We start from the raw sequence: 23914 nt of genomic DNA, 5'->3' as shown, positions 1-23914 counted from the left end.
TCAACAATATTCTCAATTATATAAGTTTATTATTAGCCTTCATGTATGTATCGTAGTGAGGCTAGGGAGTGTTTTAGTGTAAGGATACTACTGACGAATATTACTGAGAATTCTCCTTTCCGTCGCGTTGATCGTGAGTGGAACATGTCGTATTCGTCTGAAAGAAGGTAAGACTTAAACCTTATAAGAAGTGTAATTTGTATGTACCTTTTTAGTAGAATTTATAGCCGCGCAGCAGTGTTTGTTTTCTTTTGAGGTATATTCTTCCCAAATTTTTAAGTAATATTAACCTCATGGATTGGTATTGTCAAGGTTTCTGATCTTATGGCAAAGGTGCCAACATGGCGATCGCCTGAGTTTTGTCATTGGACCCTGAAGTTTATTCTTCCACGACATTTTGCTGGAGTGTATAATTATTACTGATAAATTTTATGTCCTGTGTTGCGATTTTAAAGTTGGTCCGCTGTTGGAACACTGTGTAGAACTCGGCACATCTTTCCCATTTTCCAATTTTGCTGTCTTTGCACCACGTTTTCGTTGCCTCCTGGCGACTAGTTCACCATTTAGAAATGACGTATGGCATGTGCACTTATCAAGAGTGAAAGAAAACTTTGCATTTTGTGAATTCTGCCTTCAAAATAAGTTTCAAAAGAGGACAACGATAAAAGTAATAGGGAAGTAGTAATCTTGTTCAAAATTTTAATGTATCTCAATCGCAACACTTTGTTGGGAAATACGCGAGGTCACTGCATGCATGGTTTATGAGTGACGTAAAAACATGCGGCCCTTCGCTGTATAAGTGCAATTAAAAATAAATTTTCTGAGGCACATTTTCATTAACTGGTTACGTTTCATTCACGAATCTGGTATTGTTGCATGTTCTGTATCAATGTAGAAATTTTTTGTGTAGTGTGATAATTTAGTGAAATTGTTTGATATTCTGTAAAATCTGATGTTACAAAGTGTATGGTTTAGTGTAGCATCAGTATATTTACTGTTTCTAAAGATTATTTTTGAGCTTTGTGTATCTAATCTTCATTTTGTAGAAATGATGATTGGTCTGGCGGTGAATCTAAGAATGGGCCAAATGAAAAAGAACAGTCTTATGATGGACCACCTGGAATGGACCCAGATGGTATCATTGAATCAAACTGGGAAGAGGTGAGTTGTGTGTGTCCTTACATTTCCTAGAGAGGAATTTTGTTGCTTAAACATTTTCTGTTATACAGAGTTCATAGATATTTTTTGACGTAAATACGTCTATAAGGAAGGGTCATTCGGCAAAAATGTGTTACGAAAAAGGGAAACGAAAAAGTGTAACTTCATTGTTATGTTACCTAGGAAACGTCAAACTTCATTGTTATGTTACTTAGGAAACGTTATCTGTTTACTCGGCATTGTTGTGTTACATTATTGCCGTCAACAATCCGCTTTCATTATTACGTAGGAAACGACATCTGTTTACTCGGCATTGTTGCGTTACATTACAGCCATCAACCCTACCTTACATTTCAATACTTTACATTACATTCAGCTACCACAGACCCATCTTAAGCGTAACTAATTGAAGTTAAATAAGCAAAGTCTTAATCAAACTTATCTCAATTGTAAAGCATGTATAAAGGAAATATTTAGAATAAAGCCAATATATAAACTTCCTTTCCGTATAGACGTATTTACGTCAAATTCTCCGGAACCGTGGTTCCACTGCCGACTTTTTTTCACTGTTTAATGCTATTTGCCTTGAGTCTTTTATTTGTGTTTGACTTGATGTCAGTAGGCCAGACAGTGTAATGCCAAATGGTAGGATGATTCACCCCTTTAAGACAAGGATCACCTAAACCTTAAAGGAAACAGGTCTCTGTCATAAAGATAAATTGTTTAGGCCGGTAGGGAAACATCACTGTTCATCCTGAGAATTATTGAAACATAACTACAATCCACTGGCAGAATTCAGCGTTGTTGATTGTTATATCAGGCGGTACATATAGTTGCCACTGAGCTGTAAAAGGTTAATGAATGATTTATTGGAAAAGATGTTGAAGGAAGTGGTCATATCCTAATTTTAAGGTAGTGTCCTAGTGTTTGCCTGGGGGCACTACTTAATGAGGCAGGAGTGTTTACTTTGATATGGAGTTCAAACTGCAGTTATTGATCTGTTTGTTTGAAACTGCATCCATATACTGATCGGATGGTGAATTTTACCACTTTTCTGCTTTCTTCTCTTCAGTAGTTTGATGTTCAAACTTACTAAGAGGAATGGTGATTTAGCGGTAGAATGTGCTTGTTTTTTTAGTAAGGATGATGTGAGGTTTACTGAATTGTGCAGTGGGAGAAAGAATGTTGTTCATCTCCTTCAGGATGTAGGTCTACCTGGTAAGAGGTGTTTGTACCCAGTCTGTGAGAAGGGCGTGGAGTTTGTTGTAGTGTGACAGTAACATTCTAGCGGAAGAAAGTGTCTTAAAATTTGTTGCAACATAAAGAAGGGAACATGTTTTTAGAGATGAACTCCAATTCTTGGCGCTAACTTACTTTGGGTAGAGGATTTGCTCAATTGAAATATGCATTCAGGTTTCTGTCTTTTTCATTTTTTACTTGAAGATGGAAGTAGATCTACCTTCTGAAAGGGTATTTTGTTGAAACGTAGATGATGGACAAAGTCCAAAATACCACTTTTGCAGATTATGAAGAATCGGTTTGGCTGCGTCTCTTCTACCACGTGAAAAACGTGTTGTATGAATGCATGAAGAACTGTGGTAGATTATTTATGCAAGATAAATTAATAACGTTGCAGTTCTTCATGCACTTAACGCTGTCGCTAGTCAAAGTAGGCATTGAGCGCGTCAAAACTGACAGAGGCTATTTTGAACAATTGCTAACTATGTAAGCCCTACAGTACAATCTTTCTCCCCAGTTTTTTCAGTGTATTATTCGTAATAATTTTTTTTAAAATCCATAAATAATTTGTTGAAGTAAAGATACGGTACAAATCGTTTGCAAGTATTGAACCTCAGATCCATCGTCATCGTGACCGCCTTTCCCACGGTCCACTCCGACACACCTTTGGAAACCACGATTCTCCATTTGGTCCGTGTTTAACGGCCTTGATGTGTAGGGACTTCTGCTGTTGTCGAGGCTTCGAAATGCTTAGTTAGATCTTGGGTCCTTCACCCTTGTTCGTAGGACAGCAGATGGTGAGGCAACCCCATTTGCTTTATTTTATCAGAATTATGAAATGAATTAGACAATCAATATTTTATGTTTATTTTGTATATTTCCAGAACGGTGTATGATTGATTTGTTGGTTTGTTTACTTAACTTTTTGTTTCAGGTTGTCGACAATTTTGATGATATGAACTTGAAGGAGGAGCTCTTAAGAGGCATCTATGCTTATGGTTTTGAAAAGCCTTCAGCTATTCAGCAGCGTGCTATTATACCATGTGTGAAAGGGCATGATGTTATTGCTCAAGCCCAATCTGGTACGTTTTTACGTCTTCACTTTTTTATTACCTACGAATTTTTTCCACTCTGTTCTTTGCTCGTCATTGTATTAAGAACACCTGCTCATACGTGAATTTTCGTATCGTCGGCACGTTTTACTACGAGTCTTCGAAACGTTTCGTATCGCCGCAAGTCGTCGTCCTAGAGGCTTTGTGTATAAATTGCGCTGTTTTGTTACAGGTACTGGTAAAACTGCTACGTTCTCGATCTCTATACTGCAGCAGATCGATACAGCTAACCATGAATGTCAGGCTCTGATCTTGGCTCCGACTAGAGAATTAGCGCAACAGGTATTTGAACACATCCTGTACCTATCTGCTTGGTGACTTGTACATATAAAGTGTTTTGTTTAAAAAATTATTGTGTCGAATTTTAGAATGTAACGGCAATTTTATAGATGACTGTAATTTTTAGTGTTTGTTTCGATTCTAACGTGTGTTCAAAGTGTAATTGATTTGAATTTTAAAAATGTCTTTGTAATAAAAGCGCAGTATAGAAATACAAGTCCTTACCACTTCCAATAGAGCAAAGTAAAACCTCCGATAATTGGTATTTTCATTGTATGTGATCTGAAATATGTTGCACGGTAATAATTTTTGTGTATAATGTAGTTTGATGAAATTCTTTTAAAGTGTGTGTTTGCTTGGAAAAGCAGCGTTGTGTGTTGTGTTTTGATAGCTGTGTCGTGTACCTGAAATAAGTGAGGGTTTGAGCATCGTAGAGAATGCATTTGAAAACTTTCAGCCAAAATGGAGTCTACTCTTACATTCTATTCTTGTGGATGTCGTGAAAATTTTCGGTTCTCCTCTGAATGCCGTTTCCGTTGTCAACAGATTCAGAAGGTGGTCATAGCTTTGGGCGACTTCATGAGCGCCCAGTGCCACGCCTGCATCGGCGGCACGAACGTCCGAGAGGACATGAGGAAACTGGACACGGGTGTTCACGTTGTGGTGGGCACTCCCGGTCGGGTGTTTGACATGATCAGTAGACGAGCTCTAAGTAAGTAACTTGACTTGTGACTCTGGTACTTCGGTAATCTGGTGGATGCATCAGATTTTCAGTATCTCATTTTTTGCTGAACTGAGGGCACGTGACTTGCTGCCTCCCCCCTCTTCGTTTTCTGTACACTATTTGCCGAACAAGATCATTTTTAATCCTTGTTTTACTGTATTTTGAGATTCGAGTAACATTACAAAGAAAGTTTAAATCGGTGTTCAGAGCTGCAAAGCGAGTTGCAGAATTTTCACTTGGAAATTTTATACGTGGTTTTAATTCTGTGTGAAGAGCTGATTTCAAGTTCCCACCGCAAACAGATGAAGTTTGAAGTTGTTGCAGATTAATACACAGAAATGGCCTCTGCTTTATGTACTTTATACATCAACTGTTTGAAGTTGATTGGCTCACATGAGCACGTGACAGAAATGCACGAAGCTCGGCAGCCGTCGTCTGTGCAGGGGAGATACGAATAGACGTTAATGCCAACTTCACGTTCTTGTGGAACGTGCTGTTAATGTGAACGGGCCTTTCCTTCCCGGTGATGCAAACTCGCCGTAAAACTGCAGTATACAGAAAATGCCTGCCCGATGATGCAAGTGCGTAAACTCTCCGATTCCCTTCCCTTCCCTTCGTTTCACTTGGCCGATGGAACGTGAAACTCTTCGGCTGTCAGATGAAATTGCGGTCGGCAGGTGTTCACTCTTTTCTTTGCGGGGCCTGATAATGTTGGTACCTCTTAACAATGGCGTTAATCTCCTGAGAACTCTGTATTGTGATGTCTTACGTATTCACGCCTCTTCTGTTCTAGGGACGAGCAGCATTAAGTTATTCGTTTTGGATGAAGCCGACGAAATGTTGTCACGAGGTTTCAAAGATCAGATACACGACGTCTTCAAAACACTGAGTAGTGAAGTTCAGGTAAAGTATCAAATTCGGTATGAAATTGTTTGCGAGCGGATGGTTTTCCTTTCGTAGAATGCTGGAAGCGTTTGGATAACAAGTTTGAGAAACCCACTTGCAACATTTTATTATAACTGCAGTTCTTTCATGCGTTACAAACAAAAGCACGCCGCGTAGCGGTGTCCGTAAACGCGAAGGTAAGTGGCGACTAATGCGTCTTCAGAAGTTTGTGGTTGGCATTTTGAATGCTGCCTCCCATTTCAGAAATATAGGTGTTGGTCTGGTAACGAGCTGCCGTGCACGTTTCAATTGGAAATGAGGTTTTGTTGTCAGAAACTTCGGAATCCGTAAAGGTCTGCAGTATCAGGTAAGTAATTCTGCATTTGGAAGGTACAGAGAAGGGAAGACCGCGGCATCGGGTTTGTAAAAACGGTAATCGCGTCTCTGAGAAGAGTAGAAATGGCAGTGGATGAAGGAATTTTGTGTTTGATGCTGGATGTACTTGAGAGTTTTGAAGAAAAGGAAGTGTGGGTTTGTCAGTGGGGAAAGTGTACGAAAAAAATGGGAATTGAAAAAGATAAGTTACAAATCCAAAAGAACAAATCCCTCTTAGAGACCAAATGATGCTGTTTGACGGGCAAAGAAAGCGGATGCTGGATAAAACTATTACAATTAAAGTTACTTTTTAAAAGAAAAGTGTGTTGAATTTTATATGTAAGTGTACATTCTTAACTCTTCATTTAAGCACAAGGGTAAAGATTGTTTGCGACTGCATTACCAGTTTTTTGTGCCTGTGACTGTACTTAGTACCAGCTTCAAACTTTTTGTTTTATCACATCAGCCTACGTACAAGGTATGAAAATGAGAAAAGTGGATTCTTTTGAAGGTCTGTCCTCTTCCATCCCACTACGTCTGAAATCCATATCCAGCTACTGGAAAAAAAAATGAGCAGAAAAGTTTTTACTGGTATGGATCCCATTTGGCGACAAAATATTTGAGTAATTTTAATTTACAGCTATATGAGCTATGCAGAAAATGAAAATAAATCTGTCGCGTATTTTATGGAACAGTTTTACGTCTGGCTTAATGCGATGACGGGTGTACCTGTTTGCTGGCCACGAGGGAATTGAGGTCTGAAGATTTTGTGTCTGCTCCGAGGCCCAACTTCATAAAACAAGGTGTGCGGACTGTACTTGGAAAGAAATGTGATTCAGCGGGAATTTAAGTGACCCCTGTAGTCCTGCAACATGTCCTGTGGGTATACGTCGTCGCACTAGAAATGCACGCAACATTGTCTGCGCTGCGATAATTTTGTTTTCCTGTGTTATAAAATTCATTAGTACATCAGTGTTATTCTTTTATGCGACCCTCGAGCATATTTTGCGAAAAGTGTTTTGCCGAGCACAGTAAGAGAAACGCAAAATGTGCAACTTTTTTTTACCTTTTTTTCTTTCCAAGAAACTAAAAAACAGTAACATGGCAGCTGTGAAAAAAATTATTTTGCATATCAGTTCATTCATGGTAAGTAAGAACTGACATTGAAATAAACTTACCTAAATATCATGTATTGGACACTGTTTATAAGTCAAGAGTTACAAATATGGCAAATGAAAAACTTTGAGGTCATATCCAACAAGTTTAAAAAGTTATTTTAGTATAATTTAAATTTTATGCAGTTGTATAAGAATTTAACTTTGGGTGTGATTTAATCGTGGCCTCCTACACACAAGCTTAACATACGAACCCAAATTCACGAGCTGAAATACGTTCTGATGTTGGATTTTGTTCGAAGTACTTATATTTAACAGTAACACAAGATTTGTTAAGCTTGAAGTCTCTGTGATGAGAGAGTCGTCTTCACGAATTCTGTGGAATCCCTTACTGCAAGCCCGTAGATATGTTATGGGTTTTATTTTTCAGTTTTTAAATTCATTGCTGTGTCATCGAGTGTACCGCACTAAGAGTCCTTTAATGGACGTTCAACTTCGTCGTTGCAAGTGTACATCTGTGTTATAGTCAGCAGAGCGCTACTGAATGTTTCTACAGTCTGCAGTGTAATATTCTTGTAAGCAGGAGATTTCAGTTTGGGTGCACTTGATTGAACTCTATTGTATGTGTTTTGGACTCGGCTGTCCGCACGACACCGTCTATGTCCTGCTGCATGGAGTGCGTCTTATTCTAATTGCTGTGTGCACATGTTCCTAAGAGGTGGCCCTCATGAAGCACAAAAAACACTTAGAAAAGTGTGCACCTCAACGTCAGCTTTCATTTCACGTGTATATTTGATTTTATTACCATTTAGGGCCAGACGTCCTACATTCGCTTGTCGAAAGACTTTCGTATTACTGCCGCAGGTGTGCATTGGACATTGGAAAAATACTAATTTTTTTTGTTTGCAGGTCATCTTGCTGTCGGCTACTATGCCTTCAGATGTGCTAGAGGTCACTTCTTGCTTTATGAGGAATCCAATTCGCATTTTGGTCAAGAAGGAAGAATTGACCCTAGAAGGTATTATTAAGTACTGCTGAATTTGGTTTAGTAATTGTTTTGTCATCTATTAGCATTGGAGGGAACGTTTCTCAAATATACGTTTCTTTGTAACGTGCCCTGTTCATACAGGTCTCTTCTTGTTTGGTGATATGTTCATTTTCTCTTGTAGATTCATTTGTAGACCGTGTTTTGTTAAGAATGTGATTTCCTTGCCCGTTGTATCTTATTACATCCGCAAGGTTCTGATTATATGCAGTGTACTTCCACGTACGTATCGTGTAACGTTGTTCAAGTTCGTTCATTTTGTGCTTCAAGGTACAGGTTTGAAGATTGCATTTTTTGTGTGTCGGTCGACTCCTCTCTCGATCAACAGTGATGTTTCTTAAATTTGACGGGAAGTGAATTAAATAAATATGATTGATGGAATACGCGGGAAACTTGGTACTTTTCAAGCCCCTGTTTAATAATGTTTTGTGTCTCCTACAGACTTTGCCTTACCTTCAAGGTATTCTGTGGTCGTAAACGGTCGATTCTGAACGGGACTTCGGCTATTCTGTGACCTTGCATATAATTATTTTACATTGTAGTTTGTTGACAATTCTGTTTGCAGGTATCAAGCAGTTCTTTGTATTTGTTGAGCGTGAAGATTGGAAATTGGAGACATTGTGTGATTTGTATGATACATTGAGTATCACTCAGGCAGTCATCTTCTGCAACACTCGTCGTAAAGTGGATTGGCTGACCGAGAACATGCACAACCGTGACTTCACTGTGTCTGCCATGGTAACTTGTTCTAATATTCTATGCATATTGATATCGTAGGTATACTTATAAATAAAGTAAAATTGATTCTTTGTTTTTGGAAAAGGTATAAGGAAGGGAACATGCCAATTTTCTTGCGTCGAATAGTAATTATGTTGGTTAAAATGGAGACTAATACAAGGCGTTGGGAATAATCTGAGGGTAGAAATTTGTTGCTTTAACTTGGATTGACTGGAATTCTAGGATGCATGGAAAGTATCCTGATTTCCTGGTCATTTGTCATAGTTTTATGTCACATGTAGTTGATGAAAGGTGTTCTCGGTAATCACCGCGGTCAGTTTTATCAAATGCTAGGTGTTAAAGCCCGCAGATGGGGTTTTAAATTAAAGAATTAGCCATATTTCAACATTTTTAGAAATTTTTTCTCTAATTTAGGATGTGTAGTGCCTTCAGGATGCGGAACTCCACACAAAACAAAAATATTTTCTTTGCTGTTCTTTTTGAGATGGGAGTGAAAACTCCTTCAGTAGTCTTTGGTGTATGGCCGTCTTTACTCGTGGGATCTCGATTCTTTACAGCTTACTGATTTCCAGAATTGTTCACAGATGGTTTCTTAGTCTCACGAAAAAGCACACTGCACAAAGTAGAAGAATAAACCTGTCTGCAGAAGTTTTTTAAAACAAAATTGGTGTAGTCCGAGCCTTAAGTATATTGATGTAAAAAATATCAATACACTTTGGCTCCCCCTTTGATGTTCCTGTCCTTTTACCGTTGTTACCTACGTTTTATGCCGTCTTCTTGCTTGACCCATAAAAGTATTGTGCCAAGATTTTAGCTGTGAATGCAACACCAACGCACAACTGCAGAACTGTTGGTCATCAGTTATCAGATGGACCACACCAAGGCACTGCAAAACCAAACATTAGTGTGCGTAGTAAATAAAAGGGCAGAGTGAGGGGAAAATACGAGAGTGAGAAAACAGTACAAGGCCTTTGGTAATGCGTTGTCATGTAAAATGAACCTTAATAGGAATCTGCCTTTACAGTACGGGTGCTTTTGGCATTAGCGCTAATTAAGTACATCGAGTAAATGGAAATGTCAGTGAATGTGTTAAAAACTTTTATATCATTGCTAGCATTTAATTTCCCACCTCTTGAGTACTGGGCCAAGTGACATGGTTTTTGCTCTGTGTAAAAAGAAATATGGCAAATTTTCGGATTCAAACAGAAATATTTTACATTACTTTTAATAGACTGTGGATGTTGTGTTTAGCAGCCTTCAGGATGAAGTGGAACATCGCACACCATACATTCTCTCTCTCTCTCTGGGAATGTTGTCTCTTCTTTCTACGTTTGGCAGGGAAGGTCTCATAAACGCGTTTGTGTTCAGAGCTAACACCGCTTGTTTGTTGCCTGAGAGGATTGTATTGAGATGAACATTTATTTAATTAAGATTTTTCTGACTTTTGGGATCTGTAGGCTTGCTCTTGAAAATATTTGTATGTTATTGATAAGTTTTAATATGTTATTGGAATGAGCTATTAATGTTATTTTTCCAACCTTAAGAAATCTGTGTGCTAGGTTGCGTGCCTTACTGTGTACTGAAGTTGAAAGATTCGGTTGTAGGTAGAGAAAAACTTGTATACATTAATGTTAGGGGGTTTGTGATGATTTGCGATCTGGCACTTGCCAGACTATTACTACTCAGACACAATCCTGAAGATGGAGGTTATATGTTCCTACAAAACGTTGATAATCCTGTACAAGACTACACAGCGTTGTGGCCCATAAAACCGCAATTGACAAGTGAATTTACAGTGGTAATTGTGGAGTAGGGTTCACTGTAAATTGCTCTCTCTACCAATTGTTACAAAACAATGATTCTGCCTGTTCTTTTGTGTGGGTGCGAACATGGTCTCTCCCTCCGAGGGAGGAACAGAAGTTGCAGGTTCAACGACTGCATCACACATAAACTGCATATTGTATGTCCTCACAGTTTAACAGCATTTGGATGATGGAAGATAAGTGGAGAGGGATGGATCTATATGACTTGTCAATAGTCTGTTCATACTTAAGTGTACACAAGATCAGCAGGAATATCTACATTTTGATTTTTCCTGTTTATGGCCAAATTTCCGGCCCATTTGAATGACTGTGACCTGTATGGAAACTTCTGCCACGCCGGTCGAGCATGGAATCTAATATGAACTTGTATGGTTTCAGCATGGGGACATGGAACAGCGTGAAAGAGATCTAATCATGCGACAATTTCGAACAGGATCTAGCCGAGTGCTGATCACAACTGACCTCCTGGCTCGCGGTATTGATGTACAACAGGTGTCCTTAGTTATCAACTATGATTTACCATCAAACCGTGAAAATTATATTCATAGGTATGTTTATCACTTCCTGACAAATTACGTTTCTTGTTTCGAACATGCGTAATTCAGATTATTGTTTTGGTCTTTGGTAACTTTTAATTTTAAAGTAATGTTTCAGTAAACTATTGTGTAACATTTTTCTGGTGGACTTCGGTCATTGTGGTATAATGTGCATTGCTTTAGTTACTCCGATGCCTTTTCAGAATTGGCCGTGGTGGACGTTTTGGCAGGAAAGGTGTTGCTATAAATTTCGTCACTGAAGAAGACAAACGTACTCTGAAGGACATTGAACAGTTCTACAATACCCACATTGATGAGATGCCGATGAATGTAGCAGACTTAATCTAAGCCTAGTGCTGTTCTGTGTTGGGTCGCGTTCTGTTGGTGTGAGTATCGAGGTTCTGGACTGCCACGTTTTGTGACTTGCGATTTCCCATTTCATGCTGAGTCGGCATGCAATGAGTTCTTATTTTTGAAGTATTCGGAGACGTGCTACTCTGGATTCCTGTGTACGAGACTCTAATTTAAGGTGAAGTGGGTGGAGTCTTAAGCTCTCATTAATGATAGCAATCTGTTTTCGACAGGTTCTTGTCTTGATTTGTGCTCGGTCCAATTAAAGGACTGATCTCTTGGTATTGGCCGTGTTGTGTTTTAGAAACTAAACAGGTGTTATTGATTTGTAGGTTGATTAGTTCAATTTTCATTTTGATTCCATTGTATTATAAGTTTTAGACATTTGAATTTGTATAAGTGAAGGGTTAATTTAATTCTTTAAACATTTGTTGTGGATTGTATCCACCTGAGCTGGAGTGAAGTTCAGGATGTTGGGTCCTAGTAATTTTCATACTGAGGAGTCTGCCTGGATGCAGTTGTCTCTGGACATAACAAAACTTCCACAGTTTATATTTTCTGATATTGCCCATTCTGTACTTTCCTGGGTAGATAGTTGGATGTCCTTTTTTCAAAAGTACATTGTGAGGTACATTGAATTAAACTTTGTCTTTAGAGTGTGGCATTTTCAAAAGACAACAGAGCATTTCACAATTCAGGTGGTGGCTAAATTGAGAGGAGAATCTCTCCACTTTAGATTTGCAGGCAGTAGCTTTGTGCCATGTTTGCATAATCAAGTGTTTTGTTGTCTAGGCAAATTATTAGTTGGGTTCTGGAAAGGTTATTTTAATCAGAAAAGGTGCAGGAGACGAGATATAATTCTGACTAGAATGGAAGATCACCGATTTTGTACGACCTTATTTAGCATATTAATAAATACTGTGAGAAAGCTCGGTTATCTTTTGTTTTTAAAAACTTAAAAGAATGAAACCCTGTTTGATCTTGGATTGCTTTTAGTGAACTGATGATAAAAGTGCTTTTCTGTATTTACAGGCAAATTTTGGCCAGTCCACCAGTGCGGAAGAATGTTTTGGAAATAAAGATCAAAATTTCCTAATTGAAGTCTGGCAAACAGTGGTTTTTCTTGTTATGCATATGTTGTAACCCTATCAGATCCTTGTCCCTTTGGCTGATTCTGTGAAATTTAATGTAAACATGAACAAATGAGTAAATCTGCAAAAGTATAGATTAGTTTTTATTGTATGTGAGTATGCTGTTTAATAATCATAACGCTTGTTTTTTATAATGCTTAAACGTAAAAGTCATGTCAGATTTGTATCGAGTATTCAACAATTATTAAACGTGTAAATAAAAGTTGCAGTCATAAAAATATAAATATTTGAGAATTTAGTGTGAAGTAGAAATTGCGGGTTGAGAAAAGCAAACCAAATAAATTTATAAATTTGAATGAGGCGCTGTAATTGGATATAGTCTTCTGTAACGGACTGCCATCTGGTGTTAAGCGAAAGTACTCATTGCCGCATTACAACCGGAACTAGGGTTTCTAAATAAACTAGTGCTGTTAGTTACCTATCAGTGACGTATTATCGCGATAGCTAACGAAACATCGTTGTAGAGAAAATTACAGCAAAATATATATTTATGTAGATTATTTTTATGACTGCAGTATTATAGATACATATCACTCAAGTAGCGGAGTAATACAGAAACTGGACTGGAAGATTGCGCACTAGTTCTTTCGTCAGCGGTAGTGTACGGGCAAAGTTGTGTGTGGTATTTTGTGTGTCTTGACGGCTTAAATAATTTTGTGTACATCATGAGCTGGCAGGATTACGTTGATAAGCAGTTGCTAGCTTCTCGTTGTGTGACAAAAGCAGCAATCGCAGGACACGATGGAAATGTGTGGGCGAAATCCGATGGATTCGAAGTAAGTATTTCATGAAGTAGCGTAACTAACATGTTGGAACCGATACGGAAAGGCAGAGGGCTGACAAGACACCGGCGGTACGATAATGTTAGAAGTTATGTAGTTAGGTAGCAGAAAGATATATTTTATAATTAGGCGGTAAGAAGATGAGCAGAAATTGTTGAAGTTTCAACTTAATGTTTGTTATTATGGTGTGTATAAGGGTGTGGGTAAAGATTAAAGCTGTATCGATGCACGAGTTGGCTAGTTGTGATATTAGTGTTCCAGATTACAACTTGTATGTAGTATTGCTTTTGTTCTCAGTGATACTAACGCAGCTACAATCTGTATATGCAGATTACATGCATTCACTGAATTGTATAATCTGCAGGCATCAAGTAGCAATATATACTTTCCCGATACGAATGTCAAAATGGCGGCACAATTCACCGACGTGGTACAGAACAAAAAGAATTATTGGCGCTCATACAGACAAATGTTTTGGTAAATTTTGTGTGTTTAATGACGTAGCGAAATTCTTGTTAGCTGTATATGTTAAGGGGTAGAATGTTTTTTTTTCAGTAGGTGCCATTCCACAAGCAGTACGACCTTTATTGTGCAAACTGCCGGGTAGGCGACATTTAGTACATTTAGTATTTAGTTAAAACGGGTAATTAGTTATGTATATATGTAACGTTCAACTTACCCTCAACCCCTGCCGGAGCACCTCCCCTTACCAGCTGTCTGATCTGTTCTTTAACATATCCTTGGCTGCTCTGTACATTTGAGGGTTTGCTCTACAGCTTGAGGACATCGGGTCATGCCATTCTTTTGTGACAACAGATCCACGAAACGTCGGTTTTTTTCCCAAGAATAGGCTGTAATTTCATACACATTGCTTTTCTGTAAAACTTACTTTTGTTGATATGTGGCAGACTACATTTATCCCATCTGATGAATGCTAATGTTGGTGAGATTTGAGGTTCTCTTGGTAATGAATGTGGAGATGGCTGTCTTTATGAATGTGCTAAAATTGAATATAAAGATGGATGCTTTCTAGAATGTGATAAAATTGTTTATTGCTGAGTCCAGGAGATATTTTTAAAAACATCAAAGAATTCTCAATGTAGTGTATCTTTTGAATTATTACATTTGTAAATTTAGTTAAAATGCAGGTTGTAACAAGGAACTTACTCTGTTTGTGTGTAGTTTTAATTTTAAATTCTGTAAAGCCAGTATTTGTAAATGGAGTAGTATTCAAAATCCCAATGTCTGTATGTACGATCATATTTGAATCAGTGACTTCATTGATTGCCAGGTATTTAGCCTGTGTGAAGGAAAATGTACCAAGAAGTAATGTGTCACTAGAGTCCTTGTGAAAAGGGCACAGTGTTACTAGTTCAAAATAGCTAAATTCTATGAATGGCATCAGATGTTTTCAGTTTTCATGCCATCTGATGTTATGATTCATGGAGCGTATGGAAATAGTGAAATGTAAATGAGCTGTTAAGAGCATAGTCCAGTGTTCAGATGGATTCTGTGATAACACAATATCACCGAGTTGTTGACCATTTTACCAGCCATTAAGATGTGAAGGAACTGCTAGTTTTTGTTTCAAGGTCCGTTCCCACCGTGTATCACAAGTGTGTGACGTGTTCATATTCATCCTGTTTTTGTACAGATATCCTTCAGTTAGTACATTTTATCTGCTGTATTAAGGAAGTAAGGAAAATACTGATAGAACTTGACTTTGGATCCTGGAATACGGTGATATAATTTACTTCTGTGTAGAGTTCGTTAGAAATAACCGAGGAAAGTTCGGCTATAAATTTTTCTTTAATTTTATATTTTTATTCTAAAAGGAATGTAATTTTAATAGTCTACAGTTTAGACTTCACCTGGAGTCAGCCGCTGTTGTGTGTTACCTCTTACGATAATGGGGAAGTGGCTGCTGCTCCATCATTTGACACTTGGTTTTTTTTAATATTTAAGTTGTCATGGAGAGTTGGCGTTTCTTATGTTGCTGAATACTCATTCCGCTAAGTATGAAGTTAGAATAGTGGAGCTGCCACTTCGTATCCACGAGATGTCCTCTTGGCGGTCTTTCCTGCCTTTCGGTAGTGGCAGTGGGATGAATTGTATGGACATCTCATGGCAATGCGTGAGAGTAATATGATGCTTATTGGTATTTTAGTTCTTGAAAGTGATTACTGCGTTGTTCTCATTCTAGTAGAGTTAATTACCAGAAGGCCATGACATCGTTGAAACATGTAAAGGTATTATGTGCCTAATGATCTCTTCTTACTAGCTTGTAATGTTGAAATGTTACCTGTTACTATATTGGTTGACTGCTCTGAGGTTTGTCGAATGAATTTAATTTTGGCTTATATAAATCTGATATAATCCCAAGTTTTGAAATTCATGTCAAACATAACAGTTTTCTCACAAACAACTCGTACAAAAAAATAAGTGATACAGACTTCATTAAAATAATATATTGAAATATTTCTCGATGGGAAACATTCAACAACACCATTCAGTTGCACAGAATCGCATTATGTACGTGGGAGATGTATGATTTGAAGTTTTCTTAGCGATCAAGTGTAATGAATTATTATTGGGCTGCCAGCCGTGTCAGCTTCAGGAACCGTCTTCGTGCTTGTCCTCAAGGTAATGAACTTCAGTACCCTGAGGATGAGGACAGAGATGGTTTCCAAAATGCTTTTCTTCTTTCCACCACCTGACACAGCTGTTAATTCATTGTACGTGGATGATACGTGTATTCCAGTTTTAAGTTTGCCTTTCTGATCTTAGGCATTGATTTTCTTAATTGCAACTGTATTAAAGCGAAGCATTACCGCAGATACGTAAATTTCTGACAGAGCATCGTGTTTCAAGATGAGCTTCATGTATTAGAAACGAGGGATCCTTGTTTGTCCCTGTGGTGTGAAGATGATGAAGTGCCTACGAGAGTAACAGATTGAAAGAAGGGGAGGAAGATGACAAAGAGTGAAAAGGACTTGAAAATAGTTGTTCCTTCTCTTTTCTGCAAAATATAGTTAATGACTGTCTCCTGGGTTATAACACCACGTAGTCTGGTGTAGAAGTTTTATCAGTGTTTCAGGGGTTCTTATACCTCATTGCCCTGATGGTGGAGGCAACAATGACCTCTGAAACAATGGTACGTTTCTACCAGACAGCACAGCGCTACAACCCTGAAGACCGCCATATTCATATACACTGCCACGAGAACCTCAAATATTTAGCACCAGGTTTTGTGCAAAACAGTTGTATGTTCTAGGTAACTTTGTTGTAAAAATTGCTTTTTTTGATAGATGTTTGTGATGGGCATTTTTGTGACTTCTTGATTCTACATTAAACCTCACGTCAAACCAGACTTTGCCACTGATGGTGTGGTTTTGTCTACATTTTGCTGTTGCTGTCATAAAATGTACATTTCACATGTAACTGGAGGTTCTTTATTAATTCTGTTGTGCCAGATTTTCAGGATCTTTGCTGTTGGTATAAATTATTGTGTGGATTTTTTAGGAATACGACTTTACTCCCAGATTTAGAAATGGAATGTTCGTTTTTCCAGCCATTTGTAATTTGGTTAGGCGTTCTACATCCAATGCTTAAAGAGAGCAGTTACAGCCGTGTACTAAGGGGTGTAATTAAGGACTTTATTGAATTACATCTCCTAGAGCCAAAATAATATTTCGGTTCGTAGACATGTAAATGTTTTTAGATAGACTTGTTGAGAGGTCCCTTGGAAGAACCTTCCGGACTTGCTGTCATCTTGTATAGCTAAATTCGGCCATTGTGGGGCAAACAAGTTGTTTTGACAGGATGTTTTCAGTCTAAAACGTTTCGAAATTTTGCCGAGGGTGGAAACTGGAGTGACGAATCAGGACATTCGGTTCAAATTAAAAAAAAATGACGTCCTTGTACTGGTTGAGACTTAGTAGTCAGCGTTAGCGGGCATATTAATAGATACGAGGTGTGACAGTTTCGTTCTCGGAATGCCCCCGTAAACGTTGTATTCAGTTACTAATGGTTGCTGTCACCTTCGAGTAGCCTCCTTGTGCAACAGTACTCATGGTGATTAGGCGTTCTGGAATGTTCTTCATGAATGTTTTGGCAGTTTCTGTACATCTGTGGCCCTTCAGAAGCGGGAGTAGCCAAAAGTCTCGCGGGGTCAGGTCTGGCGAATATGGTGGAAGGTCCAGTTTCAATATATACATTATTTTTTTGGCCAAAAGCTCCCGGACATTGAGCTCGTCGTGAGCTGGGGGCATTGTCATATCGTAATGATGAAAGATATCGTCAGGCCAAGGTCTTCTCAGACGGTAAACCTCACGCAGAGGTCCATCAGGGTCATCATGAGGCAACAGCCCAGAAGAGAGGAGTAAGTTGACGTAACAAGGAAAGTTTTTATTTGCCTCATTTTATGGTACCCAAGAGCCCTGATGTCGACATATCATGGCAGAATTTTAAAGTTGAATTAATTTTCGCATAAGAAGGAAAGTGGTTAAACATATTTTATCTTATTCTGCCAGGTTAGATGTTTGAATATGATTTTTAAGTGTGGGTGTGTGGAATCGTGAAGTTTTTTAATCCAGAATTTCGGGGGGGGGGGAATTTAAAATTGTGGGTATTTACAGATTTTGAAAATTTAGAAATTTTCACTATCAGAATTCGTAAATTTATTTCGCGGGACGCGGCCGATGCGATAACTCCAAATGCACGTTGCAAGGAAAGCGTGATGATATTCTTGCTGAAAATATTTTTAATTTTTTTCAGATTCGAACTCGGAACACACAATATAGTGATAATGTGAATGACATTTTCCTGTTTCTCGTTGCTCGACTACTTGTGCCATATAAACAACGAGACATTCTTTTTCCATTATTAAAATTTGCATATTTTGGTTGTATATTTTCAATTGAACTTAATACGTGTTTCAGAAGCTTTGAAACATTTCGTTAAATAATAAAAATAAGTGCATGATTTTAATTAGTGTTTGTGCTAATATAACATACTCATAGAAGTACAAATGTAGACATCGGGTCTCGAACCCGCCCACGTGACCATCGCGTCATTGCCAGTCTCCTCCCCATTCATTCTATTGACCGGTCTACGAGGAATTGCGTATAATACCTCCGTTTTGCCGTCGGATTTCGTTACAAGACTCGGACAAGTCGTTGGCACGAATTCAAATTAGGCAGACACATTGATAAGTCTGCTTAAATAAATACTTGTAATTAATTGAATATAAATGAGGAAAGCCTTATACGGACAAATACAAGAAAATTATGACGCCAACTGCACGCTTACATCACTTGGGCCTTGGGACAGAAAATTTCTGGCATTTGATTTTTTTAAGTGTACCTATTCATTCATTTTTAATTTAACGACGCTGTTAGTTGCTTCCTATTATATCGCGTTGTATGATTTATTTGTACGTAGACAGTATAATGTGTTGCAAATGAGCTTGTCGTGGCTGTAATTTAAGGCTGTATCATCTCCGGATTTTCCGGAATGGGCCCGGAATAAATAAATAAAAAATCCCCAGTGAGTACAGCAGCTTTTCGGGCCGAGATTTAAACTCAGAAACTTATGTGTACGAAGTTGGGTGCTAACCACTTGGGGTAACTCACTGTGCATGGGTCTGTGGTGCATATGCACGTTACAGAATGAAACTTGTAAGGTAATTACGTCCGTAAAACCCGTGAAAGACTAATTAATGTCTGTGACTGCCACATTCGGCTTGTATTGTGCCCCTGTTAACTACGCTTGCGAAACACAACTGGAATAATTTCAGTGAAAGGACTAATTTATGCCGAGATTACATTTGGTGCAGTAAGACTACAGAATCTGAGGGTGCACTTTTGTGTTCAGTCTTTAAAGGGGCAGCTGCCGACCATGGAGTTGGTCTCGCACACCCTGAGCCTGAACCTCCCAGGGTAAATTCCATGCCCCCTCTCCCAGTCTTGCTCCTAATCTGAGTGGACACCCCTGCAGAAGTCCATTGCTTGAGCCTTCACCATCATTTGTGGGGCCACCGAAGACACAGGCATTGTGTTAAGGGCCTAGGCAACCCCTGGGGCCCTCACACCATGGGAAGAATCTCTGTGATTTCCCCACAAGCTTTATCTTCAAGGCTGTTGTATCTTTCAACACAGTCTTGAATTACATTGTTACAACAGTGGCATTGGTTTGCATAGTTGGAGCGTCGATGATTTTGCATTCTTGCAACAGTGAGTAGTTATGTTGGCCATATTTACCTGTGATGTTGTGCAGAGAACAGCTTTGGAATTTCAGTGTCCTTGGAAGAGTATGCCTTTCTATCCGTGTTTGATATGCTTTTTGATGGTGGTTGGTTTAAAAAAATCATAATCCTTCAACATTTTCATTTGGTAATTTTCATTGACCTGTAATTTCCTTCTCTCTTCAGGTGTCCAAAGAAGAAATTGCAAAACTCGTGCAAGGATTTGAGAAGCAGGATATCCTGACGTCATCCGGGGTGACGTTGGCTGGAAATCGTTATATATACCTCTCTGGCACTGACAGAGTGATAAGAGCCAAACTTGGCAAAGTAGGTGTTCATTGCATGAAGACGCAACAAGGTAGGTGCACAGTTCATTCCTCCCACTTGAGAAATGTCTACGTTTTCTACTTAACATTTCTTGTCCGCTGGCCAGTTGTTGAATATCTTAGAATATTCAAACCTAAATCGAAGAACACTTGTTACAGTAATTAGTTTCAAAGGTACTCATCAGGATTTTACCAGATTCTTCTGTATGGTTGTAAGTAGCGGTTGGGCCTGTACTTACTCCTCGCAGAACTTCTCTATGAACTGCAGTTGTATCTTTCCTGTGGGCACCAGTTTTCAGGATCGTGGCCTGCATTCCTGTAATCTCTTTAAACCGACAAGTGTGGTCTTGGTGAAGTTTTGTACTGTGCTTAGTTTCTTGAGCTACAAGAGCTGCCGTCACCCTTAATCAAACTCAGGACACTTTTTCCATAGTTTGGACCTTTTTGTATTATTTTCTAGGTCTCAAGGATTTGTCATTAAAAGCTTTGGTGCAAGCTGGACTTATAAAATAAAATACATGTGTGTGTGCGCGCGCACATAGACACACAGACATAGAAAAATTATTAAACAAACCCACAATACCTATTTTATTTTTTAGATCAGTGCATAATGAATTTAAAAAGTGGTCGTGGCCTGATTTGAGGTACTATATAAGTATTTGCATGCAGGGGCTGAGGGAAATATTAAGAATTGCCACAACAGCTGTTCTCTCTGCCAAGATGTGAACCGACATGAAGCAGGAGTGTGAATCACTTGACCGCGACATGTGGTGTGCAGTTTTGAAATCCTCATCTGATGAGCTCGGTTGTGGAAAGGGCCGATACGAGAGACGATCAGATGCCGGTGGGCCGTGGTGTCAGTGTAGGGGGGAAACTTGATGTTGCTATCCCTGTGAGCTTTTGTGATGTGATTGTCTCTTGTTTCAGCTGTCGTCGTCTCCCTATACGAAGATCCAATCCAACCTCAGCAGGCAGCGTCTGTAGTGGAAAAGCTAGGGGATTACTTAGTGTCCTGTGGATACTAGAGGTGACTAACGTTGCTTTTGCTCTGCAGTTTTCATTTTTCCATGTTTTGCTAAATATAATAACGTAATTATGTTTTTGTGTTGTTTTCAGATAATATATAGGACTGTTCTCCTGTGGTGATAAAAGCAAAACGTCAGAATTTTTTTTTATTTTCTTGAAACAGCGAACAGTAATGTGCATCATGGTTCCGGCTAAAATGATTCAGTTTGGGTTAAAACTCATCTGGTGTAATCTTGAACTGCATTTTTTTTTCCTTATTCTCAATACCTTGTGCCCGGATATTTGTGACAAGCCGCGCTTGAGTGAATGTCTGAATTGAGGCATTGAGCATTTCATGAGCTCCTCAATCTTTTGAATAGCCAGTTTCTCCAAGGTGCATCTTGAAGCTCTCTTTACTCGTATGGCAGTTTTCACTCGTTCATCAGCTAGTAAAGGAGCCAAGGTGTGCGTTGAAGAATTTTCATGGACATGAAATTAACCAGTTTTGTAGCTGATCCTAGTATGCCCATTGCATTTGATACTGAGTCATTAGGATTTTTATAATCTCTAGTCCTGCTCTTTCTACCCCTTCATCCTCTTACCTATCCCCCTTGCTGTGTGAAAATTTCATTGCCAGATTTAAGACGAAATCTGATCCTGCTTATAAGACCTGCTGTATTCATTCTCTGTCAGTGTAAAAGAAAATTTGTCGATCAATTGAAATGCTTGGGTGCAAAATATTGGAGTTGGGACGCAGCTGGTGTTTCCATACCACTGCATGCGCTATGATGTGATGTAATTTTTATAATGGTTTGCAGACTTTAAATAATGAATTGTAAGAAGAAAATAAAGTTTAATTCTAAGCTACGTTTAGTTCTATGTTGCAGAAGGATTCTGTGATGAATTTAATTCTTACTACGGTCTAATTTAAACAGTGATTAGCTTTGTAAACGCGGAAAAAAATTCTAACGATAAAAACAGTTGTCTAGCCGAGGTAAATTTGTATAAAGTGTGACGTAATTTTTTGGTTGAGTGGCTGATATTATTGCCTGTTGGGATCTTCATAGTTCCCAATACAAATTATGGGGGACATTAATAAGCTTATTCTTGCAACTTCTTCTTCTTTTTCCCGGTAAAGCGATAGGACGTAGCAGTTTCTTTTACCACGTTACGTCGTTTCATGCCGCCCTTCTCTTCCCTTCCCTTCTAATTTCTTCAATTCCTTAATTAAATCAGTGGATGTAGATGGAACTGCCTTGTCTTGATATTCCTCGCAACCAATATTGTGCGACAGTCAAGACTAGAGCAAATGTGTGCCAATTGTACAACAATTTGATGGGTTTATATGTTTTGTACTACTTGTTTGATTGCTGTATTCCAGTTTTTGCACAATTATTCAAAAAGTTTAAGAAAAACAAGATGTACTGTTCCCCCTTTAGGGCCCCCAATAAAATTTATGAAATGAATTGTACATTTTTGTTCAGATGTTTGTGTTGTTACTTGGAGTGGCTCACCACGTCAGGTCCCTTGGGAGCTTCGTCACAGAGGTGTAGGTCGTTGCGTCGAAGTAGTGTGAATTGTATATATAAATAGAGGAATCCATACAGAATGTATCAGAGTTGTAAATTGTGTCTGAATTCATTTCGGCTTTTAATATTTCTCGTGGGTTTAATGAATGTGTGGACATGCTGCACCTTCAGGCTCGATGGGCTCGTTGACGATGAGGCGTTTTGATGACCTTGAGGTCAGTTGTGTTTTTTGTGCAAACTTGTGTCAAATACCTTGGGCAGTTTCATGGTTCGTGCTGACCTATGTCATGTTCCACACGAACTGCAAGCTACTGTACATCATTTTTTGGTTCTGAGTATGTGCTGAAGAACTTTTGTTGTTGAAGATAACCTGAAATCACTCTCATGAGAAACTACAGCTATTAATTATATCTTGTATATGCAATTAATGTTAACTACATCATGGCAGTGCTTTGCAGATGTGGGCATTTCCTTTTTACAGCGCTAATCTAATATCTAATGTGTGTAACTGCCCAAAGGAATGTTTGTTTGCGACGTATCTCATAGGTCGTTATGGAAGAGTCTGCCCATCCCTTGGTTGAAGGAAATGTTTCCATGTCACGCAAATGTGGAATGTGAATCAAAGTTTATGGTACATTATCTAGTGACTGAGAAATTGGCAGAATCACGAGTGGCTACCTTGTGCTTATTCACTGTTGTATACCTTGTTTTAGTGAGTCTATAAATAGCAGTTCCATTTGATTTTTATAAGATGCCATATTTATTTAAGTAGAAACCATAGATGACACATATTTTTCCTAATTGGTTTTGGCACAATTTAACATTTTTCTAATGATTGTATTTTGTATAAAATACACAAATAATCACAAGTGAACATTTTAGCTTTCTAATTCATATAAAACCTAGAAATGCTGTGGTCTAATAGCATTTTGTTCCTAAAATGTGCAGGTATAACAGCAAATGCATATTCTGGAAGAAGGAAAATAAATGTTAATTAATATACTTCTGTGGCTTGTCTGTGTTTTGTGTTGAATTAATACTGTCTGTAACATCATGAATCTCATTACGACATAATACCAGTTAAAATATGCGCACCGTGCTGTGTTTTTACTCTTTGTAGCAAAAAGAAATTGCCTTATTCTGAGTCCTGACTGAGGAGGATCCTTTTTTACACAATCTGCCTTAAATTTTATGGAAATATAATGTATAATTGAAGTTGCTTGTTTTATTTGCTTACAGTAAAAAAAAAAGGTCATTTGACCTCAGTTCAGCACAGTCTGGAAAAATCAGTTTCACTTAGTGCTACCAAATTCTCTACAGTTTTGTGATTTTGTTTTCAAAAAGTTGAGACATTCAAAATTTAGTTTGTGCATTTTGAGTGTTCTGCACATATTTCTTGGTAACTGTGCGTTGCATCGAAACAGCTGCTTTGTAATTTCCCCCTCAATTTATGCTGCCACAACAAAAACCTTTAGTAGCATGCACGTCCCTTTGACC

At 38.5% G+C, this 23914-nt stretch overlaps 2 protein-coding genes across 4 annotated transcripts; both read left to right on the top strand.

Annotated features, from left to right (window-relative positions):
* The first annotated feature begins 7 nt into the window (after positions 1 to 7).
* eIF4A (eukaryotic translation initiation factor 4A) lies at positions 8 to 12481 on the top strand. Of its 3 annotated transcripts, none has more exons than XR_002544219.2 (11): positions 8 to 167; positions 1047 to 1161; positions 3332 to 3479; positions 3682 to 3791; positions 4335 to 4500; positions 5306 to 5415; positions 7797 to 7905; positions 8498 to 8670; positions 10872 to 11041; positions 11233 to 11558; positions 12413 to 12481. XR_002544219.2 is itself a non-coding variant. In XM_022071584.2 (11 exons), exons 1-10 carry the CDS (start codon positions 46 to 48, stop codon positions 11375 to 11377), a joined length of 1368 nt encoding a protein of 455 aa, XP_021927276.1. In that variant the 5' UTR covers positions 8 to 45; the 3' UTR covers positions 11378 to 11415; positions 12413 to 12481. The 3 variants fall into 3 exon arrangements, 2 of the variants coding, with proteins under 2 accessions (XP_021927276.1, XP_021927275.1); XM_022071584.2 differs by having other exon boundaries at positions 11233 to 11415; XM_022071583.2 differs by having other exon boundaries at positions 11233 to 12481.
* A 493-nt stretch (positions 12482 to 12974) lies between these two features.
* chic (profilin chickadee) lies at positions 12975 to 23419 on the top strand. Its single transcript, XM_022071600.2, has 4 exons — positions 12975 to 13307; positions 19744 to 19915; positions 20811 to 20910; positions 21000 to 23419. Exons 1-3 carry the CDS (start codon positions 13197 to 13199, stop codon positions 20906 to 20908), a joined length of 381 nt encoding a protein of 126 aa, XP_021927292.1. The 5' UTR covers positions 12975 to 13196; the 3' UTR covers positions 20909 to 20910; positions 21000 to 23419.
* Positions 23420 to 23914: the final 495 nt, after the last annotated feature.

Source organism: Zootermopsis nevadensis, unplaced genomic scaffold (genome assembly GCF_977971745.1).
Source record: "Zootermopsis nevadensis isolate Lab colony 2312 unplaced genomic scaffold, Znev_1.0 Znev_ptg000050l, whole genome shotgun sequence".
Lineage (NCBI taxonomy): Eukaryota > Metazoa > Arthropoda > Insecta > Blattodea > Termopsidae > Zootermopsis > Zootermopsis nevadensis.
The sequence above is the reverse complement of the archived record's forward strand: the minus strand, read 5'-3'. Positions and strand labels throughout refer to the sequence as shown.